The sequence below is a fragment of the Triticum urartu genome, chromosome 4A (assembly GCF_056163025.1).
Source record: "Triticum urartu cultivar PI428250 chromosome 4A, HENAU_Tu73, whole genome shotgun sequence".
Classification (NCBI taxonomy): domain Eukaryota; kingdom Viridiplantae; phylum Streptophyta; class Magnoliopsida; order Poales; family Poaceae; genus Triticum; species Triticum urartu.
Window position 1 is genome coordinate 192,275,285 of NC_141876.1, and position 10,724 is coordinate 192,286,008.

The 10,724-nt window shown below is 44.9% G+C and overlaps 1 protein-coding gene across 1 annotated transcript; it reads right to left on the bottom strand.

Annotated features, from left to right (window-relative positions):
- Positions 1-4,608: 4,608 nt before the first annotated feature.
- LOC147975346 (uncharacterized) lies at positions 4,609-5,133 on the bottom strand. Its single transcript, XM_087520371.1, has one exon. The coding sequence runs from the start codon at positions 5,131-5,133 to the stop codon at positions 4,609-4,611; it is 525 nt and encodes a 174-aa protein (XP_087376497.1).
- Between the last annotated feature and the right edge of the window lie 5,591 nt (positions 5,134-10,724).

Below are 10,724 nucleotides of genomic sequence, written 5' to 3' on the forward strand. Positions count from 1 at the left end.
AGCGACGGGAGAGCGCGCGGCGGCCGACGGGCAATGGCAGCGGCGACAGCGAAGGAGTTGGATTTGGGGGAAGTGGCCGTGGGGAAGAACGAACCGCGCGGTTAAGTCAGAAGTAGCAGTAGCGCGTTCCAGGAAGTGCGCTACTGCTATGCTAGCTACAGCGCGTTCCTCGATACACGCTACTGCTATTCCTTTCTCTCTTTTTTTACCCTTTTTCATTTATTTTTATTTACATTTTATTTTTTTCCTTTCACCTTTTTCCATTTCTTTCATTTTCATTTACTTTCCTATTTGCTTTCCATTTAATTTTATTTCCTTTAGCAGTAGCGGTAGCACGGTTTGACGTAGATCGCTACAACTATGTGTAGCCTATCGGCTAAGCCATTTGAATTTTAGTAGTAGCGCTTTTATCTTCACGCGCACTACTGCTACAACTGTATCTGTAGCGCCGTTTACATCAGCGCGCTACTGCTACTTAGCACCAGCGTGCCTTTTTAACACGCGCTACTGCTAAAGTTCTGTGTATAAGGTTTTCCCTAGTAGTGGGGGCTGAGCAAAGTGGTAACTTATCGAAACAACGGTTTGCTGGGAAGGTGGAAAAGGTTAGAGGCTTATCATGGCAATTTGGGATGCTTGACAAACAAGTGGTAGGTAGAGCGACATAGCAATAGCATCGAGACATCTAGCAAAGTAAAGATAGTAGTGGTATCCAGGGTAATGGTCATCTTGCTTGAAATCCCGCTAGGAAGAAGACCAAATCCATGAAGTAGACGAACCAACATAGTCGAACGGATCCTCACAATCGCAACTGAACTGGAACTATCGAGAAGAAGCACAACCGAAAAGGAGCAAACAACATAGTAAACAACCAAGCATAACATGACATGATGCCCAACCAAGTATGATGCATGTCCATTTTAATGAGGCATGGTATGGCAAAGTGCAACAAACAAAACTACAAATTAAGTGGAGCTCAATATGCAACGAGTTGCATATTAATGAAACACCACATTCAAATATTTAGTTCACTCTCGTTCATGCTACCCATCAATATTAAATTTTGGTTAACATGTCAAGAGGTGAAGCACATGTAAACTACCTATCTAGGCAAGTTTAAATGAGGCCGGAAACAACAAACAACAATTCCGGAAAATCCCCTTAGGCACATTTCGAATTTGGTACTGTTCTGCCTAAACACAATTTTAATGTTGTTAAACAAAAAAATAAAGTGCACCAAGTTAATCTATGCATTTTTCTACCCCATTTACATATAAAGTTCATTTAATCCGGAGCTACGGTTATTTGGATATGAATTTAATCCAGAGCAATTTTAAACAGTCTAAACATGGATGAAAGTTGGATATTGTGAATCTATACAAAATTCTAAGCATTTTACATATATAATTTGTTTAATTTGGATCCATGGATATTTAGTTATTAACAATTCAAAATGATGGCATTAATGTGAATGTGCAGGAAATGAATATTTTTTGAGGCAATCTCATGAAGCTTTTATTCAAGTCGTCACAATGTTTATGGGGATGAAGGGAATTCCTCCGGGGTGACATAACCAAACATGGCGGCCGGGTCCCAAGGAAAAAGCATGCTTCGCAATATTGTGAGCTTCAAAGTTTGAGCTCCTAAATTCATGGACTATATTACAAGAAGTAAAAGAAACTAAATGAAGTTTTATTTCCTAAATAATTGCGTCGTAGATGGTCGCACTTCCCTTCTGGATCTCCTCGATAAACCCCTTGCAGTCTGAGGCCACATGAATGGTTTGTAAATTCATGTCATTTGCTAGGGCAAGAGCCTCTCTGATCGCCAAAGCTTCTAGGATTGAAGGATCTCCTATTCTGGTGAATACAATTGCTGACAACCCTAGAAAAAACTCCTTGATCTTTGTAAATTGCTCCAACTCAGCTGTATCGACCCCCCATCCAAAAGTTGCATCAACATTAATTTCCATGTAACCTCGGGGCGGTGCCAGCCATCATTGTCGTCTCCTCGCCGTTGCACCCCCTTTGCTCGAGCTCTTTGACATGATCATTTCCAGCTCCGATAGGTAAGACCCGATGAAGCTATGGATCGCATGAGGGCTCTGAAAAATTCCTTCATGTATGGCTTTCCTGCGAGCACTCTAGATGGCCCAGAGAGTCACCACTAGTTGGACAAACTCATCAGCTTTCAACTTTTCCTGCATCGTGAAAATCCATCTCTTCGTATTTTCATGTTGTACCATACTCAACTGATCAAGGACTACTTCAGATGATAGCGCCCACGTGCTACGCGACATGGGTCAGTCCAGTAACGCATGTTTCCACGTGTCATGCACACCACATAACTGACAGGCCGCTATAGTCGCCATGTTTCGATGATGAAGAACCTCTCCTGCTGGGATCGAGTGCCTAGCGAGGCGCCATATGAACAACTTGATCTTGGAAGGGACTTGCATTCTCTAAATCGAGTTCCACTCCTTGCTTTCAGTATTGGTATTGGAAGATCCTTCTAGTCCTTCCAACCAATTTTACCTCCCAACCTTAGTACTCACCATCATTCTGTAAGCCAACCCCACCATAAAACTGCGTCAAGGCTCCTCGCTCCACGCCCATAAATCTTCCACACGTCTAGTGCATAAGGGAATCTTCAAGATTTCTTCCGCATCAAAAGGTGTAAACACAGGTCTCACCAGGTTGTCCCGCCAAGATGCCGTGGTGGCCTCAATCAGCTCAGTCACCCGTTGCGGTGGGTTTTGCACCAGGGACATAATGGGGCGTTTAAAACTTCCCTCGGGATCCAGTTATGTATCCAAATATTAGTGGGTTCACCATCTCCAATTCCGCGAATAATGCCCTGAGACATAACATCACATCTGTCAATTATCGCCCTCCAAATATGAGATGGGTGTGACCCAAGAACCACATCTAATAATGAGACATCCGGGTAATAGAATGACTTCAGGATTCTTGCACTCAACGAATCAGCATCCGTCATACTTCTCCGCGCTTGCCTGGCAAGGAGAGCCAAGTTAAAAAGCTCCAAATCTCTGAAACCGAGGCCTCCCATATATTTTGGTCTAATCATCACATCCCAAGCTACCCATGCTGGCTTTCATCTGCCTCTCTTGCTTCCCCACTAGAACTGACGGATGATGGAGGTTACAGTCTCACATTCTCCCCTGGGTAGCCTAAAGCAGGACATCGAATATACTGGGATCGTCTGTGCAACCGCTTTGATGAGCACCTCCTTCCCGACAGCTGACAAGAGTTTTTCCATCCATCCTCTTAGTTTTTCCCACACTCTGTCCCATAGATATTTGAACGTGCCATTCTTGGAGTGTCCAACATCAGTGGGCATACCCAAATACCGTTCACTTAAGGATTCATTCTACACACTGAGACTCTTCTTCACTCCATCCCTCATATTTTGCGGACACCCTTTACTAAAGAATATGGAAGACTTCGCATGAATTATTCTCTGCCCTGACGCACTGCAATAAGTATTCAGTAGGTTTGATACTTGATCTGCACCCTCCACACTTGACTCGAAAAGCAATAGGCTATCATCTGCAAATAAAAGATGGTTTACAGCCGGCGCCGTCGGAGCCACCTTGATACCTGCAAGAAGTGACGACCGAGTACTGGATCTCAGGAAGCACGAGAGGCCTTCTGCTGCAATCAAGAAAAGGTAAGGGGCGATTGAATCTCCCTGTCGAATCCCTCTGGATGGCTTAAATACCTCAAGTTTTCCCTCGTTGAAAAGAACTGAGAAAGAAACAGACGAAACCATGGCCATGACTGTATCAATACATGGAAGAGCAAAGCCAAGTTTCGTCATTATGGCGCTCAAATAGGACCACTCAAGTCTATCATATGCTTTCATCATGTCCAACTTCAGAGCACAAAAGCTGTTGTTCTTCGACTTGGTACGTTTCATGTAATGCAGACACTCACAATCAAAAATAATGTTGTCAGTTATCAGTCTTCCAGGGACGAAGGGCGACTTCTCCTCCAAGATAATATCTAGCAATATAAGCTTCAATCTATTTGCCACCACCTACGACGCTATCATGTATAACACATTGCATAAACTGATAGGTCTAAATTGAGATAGAAAAGTGGGGTTCATCACCTTGGGGATTAAAACCAATATAGTTTTGTTGATGCATTCAGGGCTCTCCTCCCCCTTACTATCCGGAGAACAATATTGGTAACATCTTCCCCACACACATCCCAGTGTTTCCAATAAAATTGAGTAGGAAAATCGTCTAGCCCCGGTGCCTTTGTAGGGAACATTTGGAAAAGAGCGCATTTGACTTCATCAGCTGTATAAGGTGCACATAGTTTTGAATTCATGTCCGGTGTCAGTTTACACGGTACATGGTTAATAAAGTCCTCCACTCCCTGCACTCCCTCCGATGCATACAACTCCTCATAAAAACTGTTCGCCATAGCCTTTAGCTCCGTTGGGTCCTGAACATGCACACAAGGAGAATTCTATAGGGCTTGGATCATGTTCTTTTTCCTCCTCAAAGTAGCACGGAGATGAAAAACATTGTATTTTTGTTGCCCGACGAGAGCCAGTCAATGCATGCTCTCTGCCTCCACATTATAACCTCTCATTTATCTTTAGTTCTGCATGTTTTGGTACAATTCTCAAAGGATCTCCACGGAGCTTCTCCAGCTCTTTTTTCAAAACTTTGATCTCATTATGGACGCTTATGAAGGACTGTTTACTCCAGTTTGTTAAACCCTTGTACACACTCGATGGTTTCTCCTGCAACTCTTGTATAGTGCCGCACAGCGCGGCCGCCGTCCATTCTGAATGAACTGTATCACGTAGCCCATCATGTTTCTCCCACATGGTCTCATAGCGGAAGGTGTTATTGATGGTATTTTTCAAGTCTCGACCGAGATTAAGGTATATGGGGCCATGATCCGAGGTTGCTGCCAAAAAATGTTCAAGGTTAGCCAATGGAAAGCGGGCCATCCATTTTGCATCAGCTAGTGCCCTATCCAATCTGCACCTTGTATAAGATCCTCCAGCTACCTTTTTCTCAAAGGTCCAAAACCGCCCTTTGTACCCAATATCCAGCAGCATGCAAATGTCTATAGCATCCCCGAAAGCCTGCATTTGAGCATTGCTGCGTCTACCAACACCATCTTGTTCTTCCTAACGTAACACTTCATTAAATTCACCAAAGCACATCCAAGGAAGAAAGCTCGTAGTACTGATATTCTTTAGCACATTCCATGTTTGGTGTCTTAAGTGGCTCTGCGCCTCACCGTACACACAAGTTAACCTCCATTTATCATGACCTTCTTCCTCAACTGAAACATCATGATGATAACCAGAATAACCCAAAATATCAATTGTTATTTCATTATTCCAAAAAAGTCATATTCCACCACTTCTACCTTGACTATCAACTGCATAAGCTCTATCATAACCCAGAGTACTTGCTAAAGCTTCTACCTTAACCTTCTATTTGTGTTTCAACAATGCATAAAAGGGTAAGGGCAAATTTCCTCGCGAACTCGTGAAGTTCTTGGACTGTCGTGGGGTTGCCCACACCGTGACAGTTCCAACATAGCGCTCTCATTGATCTCGGTGGTGCCCCTCGAAGGAGCCCGCCAAATTCTTCGAGATATTCACACCTTCATTGCCTTTTGTTCCCACCTTAGTCCTCTTTGGGTCCCTCTTTGGGGATGGGCTAACCACATTATTCCCTACTGAAGCAATAGCCAGCTGATTTGCCCCAAGTTCTACTGCTTGCTGATCGCCCTTCCCCTTGGTAATCCTTCCCAGGTCCGGTTTGTCAACACCCTTCCTCTTCACGTTCTCCATAACAGTACCAGCAGATAAGTCTCTCTGGTCCTCTTCTTCCTCTGATCGGCCGCCCCCAAAGTCCTCCTTCCCCATGTTCCTGTTGCCGTCGCACCGGCCACCTCTTCTGCCTCCACTGCATACTTGCTTAGCACTAGGGCCCCATCCCAGTCGCATTGACCATGATGCACGTATATCTCGCAAAACAATAGCAGATTTGGGGTGTATCCATCCCCGTGTTCCTTAAAAACATGACCCAAATATCCACAAACTACACCAATCAGGTAGTTGTTCATATTTCACCCCGTAGATCTGTCTCTTTGAGTACCTAACCAGCGAGACTGCGTTCTTGAGGGGTTTGTGGACATTGATCTTGACCCAGACCCGGTAAAAATTTCCCATGAAAGCATGTGATTCTTTCTTTGGGAACAGCACATCCCCTACCTTAGCCACAAGTAAAGGGACTAAATGTGCAAACAGAGTTGGCGCATCATGGATCTAGATCCATATATCGATCGTATCAAGCTTCACTTTAGATGGTTGGGTTATTCCATCATACTCTGTTATGACCACAACATGCCCTCTGAAGTTCCACGGGCCATCTTGCATTAGTCGCTCCCAATCGCCTAGACAATTAAATTTCAGAGTAGACATATTTGCTTCCAAAGGCTTGAACGTCACGTCTTGCGCAAGATCCCAAGCAGCTCTCATGTCCTTGAAGAACAATCCTTGACTATATGGTTTGTCGATGTGAACTCTAGCTACTGCCATCCATCTAGTCACATCGAGAGGAACAACGTCCTCATATACGACCACATCATCCAGGTCCTCCTCCTGGAGCCCCAGCTCTGCCATCAAACTCTCAAGCTCTCTTGTCGACGAATATCTGTCGGCCATCCTTGATCCGCCGGCATCCTGCGTCGCCATCTCCGAGATCCTTACCCGACAGTGACTACCGGGTAACTTGTGGGACAAACCCTAGCCGCCGAGCACTTCCCTCGTGAGAAAATCAACCAAGGCCGGGTGGCGATGCTAGATCGCCCCTTGCTCGTCCCGAACCGATCCCTCAGGGCAGTAAACAGCGGAGGGAAACAATATGATCTCAAGAACGACGGAAGTCGCCGCCAAGAGCAGAAAAACCCTAACTAGAGGGAACCGTTTGTTTTTTACACGAGATGGCACAAGGACTGAGATTCATGCAGAAAATGAATAAATGCTAAATCTCATAGGATAGGAAAAAAACATACACATGCCGGATTCAAAGTGTTGTGCAAGTGCACAAGTGGAATTAACCAAGGCGGCTGATGTGTGTGTGCAGGCAAAAGAAATATAAAAACAGAGGGAAAAGGGGAGAGCTGGGTTTCAAACCCAGGACCCCCTGGATTTGCACAAGTATGGTTAACCAGCTAAACTACAATTGATAGGCGATGTTGGATGGGTTTGGTTGTGGATGAACCATCTTCCCGAACTGCTCTGAATCAAAACAGAAGCACAACAAACAGGCGGATTGCTCGGTGGCCGTGACTGAGCACGCGCCGCAATGTGTGCACAACAACATCAGAACAAAACTAAAATGATAAATAAAATTGGGGGTGCTGGGATTTGAACCCTAGATCTATGCAACTGTGTGAGCAACCAACGGGCTAGGACAGTATTTGTGTCATACGTCCATCCCGGATACTTGTGCAATGATCTCTAGGGGGAGCTAGGATCCAAATAGTAGGAACAAGGAATAAGAAGGCCGTGAAAGTGCGTTATATCGACTAGAGGGGGGGTGAATAGGCGTTTTTTATGAAAGTCTTCAAAACGTGAGAGTTGTGAAGACAAACAGTGAGGATCATGCCTATTACTATGCAGCGGAAGTTAGATTACACTAGGCCAGCCATGGTCATGTGTTCAATAGAATGAAAGCGCAATGACAAACAGCTTCAGTGTAATAAGGATCAGGTAGGAAGAAGTTATGAAGCCGAACAGATAATACATTCATGTTGTGAAGACAAAAGATAAAGCAAGCATGCAATGGCTTCACAATGAATAACTGTAAGTGAAAGGAAGTGAAGATGAAACCAGTGACACGTTGAAGACAATGATTTGTTGGACCAGTTCCAGTTGCTGTGACAACTGTACGTCTGGTTGGAGCGGCTAGGTATTTAAACCAAAGGACACACAGTCCCGGACACCCAGTCAAGGACACTTAGTCCAAGACACCCAGTCCTCACCGTTTTCTCCTTGAGCTAAGGTCACACAGACCTCGCCCAATCACTCAGGTAAGTCTTCAAGGTAGACTCCCAAACCTTCACAGACTTCGTTCACTGACAATCCACAATTTCTCTTGGATGCTCAGAACGCGACACCTAACCGTCTGGAGGATGCACAGTCCTCAAGTGTAATAAGTCTTCAGATCACACAGACACGAAGACTTAAGTGATGCCCAATTTACTCTGGCTCTGGGTGGTTAGGGCTTTTCTCCTCATTGGGAATTTTTCTTTCAAAGGCTTCGAGGTGGGTTGCTCTCAAACGACAAAAGCCGTGCACTGAAATCTGAGCAGCCAACCGTTTATGGTTGTGGGGGGTGGACTATTTATAGCCACTTGGCAACCCGACCTGATCTGTCCGAAATGACCCTGGGTCACTAAGGAACTGACACGTGTACCAACGGTCGAATTTTGAACTCACACGACAACTTTACTTGGGCGACAAGTAAAGCTGACTTGTCTGACTTTGGACAAGATTTTCTCTCAAAGTCTTCGCTCGAAGACATAGGATTTGAATTAGGCATCACTTCAGTCATTCTGACTGGTTCTCTTCGACCCCACTTAACAGTACGGTGGTTCCTATGACACAACATGAATGAAATAAAACTACGAAGGATCTAGGTCTTCGAGTTCCAAAAGCTTCATAGGGAGTCTTCTCATGTCATTGTCTTCAATATGAATATCTTCATAAACCACCATTGTCTTCAATGTCTTCGTACATTTTTAGGGGTCATCTCTGGTAGTAAAACCGAATCAATGAGGGACTTCTACCTGTGTTTTCCTGCAATTCTCACAAACACATTAGTCCCTCAGCTAGGTTTGTCGTCAATACTCCAAAACCAACTAGGGGTGGCACTAGATGCACTTACAATCTCCCCCTTTTTGGTGATTGATGACAAACTAGTTGAAGTTTTCAACGGGAAACATAATTTGTGAAATTGTAAAAGAATTGTCTTCATAAGTTGCAAGGGCTCCCCCTGAAGATGTGCATATAAGTAATTTGCTTCTTGAATGCAAATGCACATGGCAGGTTGTACTTGTGGAGATCCACTTCAACTTATGACAATCCACTATGCATGTGAAAGTATATGAAGATAATGACATGCATAATGGAAAATGGACGTCTGCAGAATGAGATGAGTGCGGAATTTATCGTCGCACATGCGGAATTTATCTTCGCAAAACGGAGTGACAAACAGGTAGCAGACGACCATCAAGGCTAAGTGTTACAACTCAATGAAGCAAATGTAGCAAAAAAAACGGGAGTTGTAAGCACGAAGCAAAATGTAGCAAAATATGAAGGCACCCGCCCATAGTGACCCGCTTGAAGACTATAACCATCATATGCTTCTCCCCCTTTTGTCAGTGATGACCAAAAAGGTTTGAAGACATAGAGGTTTCTACACGTTCCTAGGCGCAGCAGGGTCGGTGGAGTTGTTTGGCGGCGGTGCAGACGAGCTTGGTGCAGATTCGACGCGCGTTGAAGCAGGTGGAGATGATGTCGCGTCGTCTTCTTCTTCAATAATCCGGGCAGACACGGTGGCAGCAGAAGAAGAGAACTCTGACTCTTCAAGTGATGGTGTGCTGCGCATCACCGCTCTTCTTGGAGGCGTGGAGTCAAATTTGAAGTGCTCTGTGAAGCCATCCTCATGCAGTTCAGCTTCAGGGCACATCATAGTAAGGCCCTTCCAAGTGCGGCGATAGGTCTCGTGTGTGACAAATGCATTCTTGGTTGCCAGATTTCTGATGCGATTGACTTCTTGCATGATGCTTCTCATCTGCCTCTTGAGCCAGTCGTGATGCCTATCTTGCTTTTGGTGAAGAGCCACAAGAAGCTCTCTGTCATTGAGTGCACGAGCGCGCTTCTTGGGTCTCTTTGCAGCTGTGCTGTTGGTGGCTTCAGTTGATGCAGGGGCACGTGTGGTGCCAGCCATTGGATACACTCGGGAGAGAGCTTCAACACCTTCAATATTTTGAGTGAAGCTCTGGTGTTCTGCATTCTGAAGACTTAGTGGTTGCTTGGCCGGTTCTGGATATATTGCTTCAGTAGATGTGTCCACATCTGGCAAAAATATCCTATGATTGCGGGCTGAGGGTTGATAGGAGATTGCAGAGTGAAGCTTGATCAGCCTCATAACCCAAGGAGCATAAAACCTTAATCCAAATAGTTCTGAAGCAGACGCTGCAAATTGATGGATGAAGAGATCCTGTGTATTGAAGCATTTGCCGTGAAGAATGCAGAAGATGAGAGTCTTCATTGCACCATCAATCGTTGCATATCGAGAGTGTCCCTTGACTGGCCAGAGAGTCCGCCTTATGACGTGATACATTGTTCTGGGCAGGTACTCTAAGTCTTCAACGAAGAACTTAGTTGGATAGGGTGCATTTGGAGGAAATGGCTTCATCATTGAGAGCATCTGACTCATATCTGGCTCAGGACGCTGAAATATGCTCTCAATTGCTTCAGCATGGAGTTGGCACCCTTCTTCAAAGAATTCGCCAGGAGTGGGAAGGCCAGTAAGCTCAATTAGGTCGAAAGCATTGGCTTCATGATGGATATTTCCTGTCATCCACTCCAGGATCCATGTCTTCGGATCTCTGTTATAGCCTTTGATATGCAAGGTGGCATAGAACTGGAGCAGA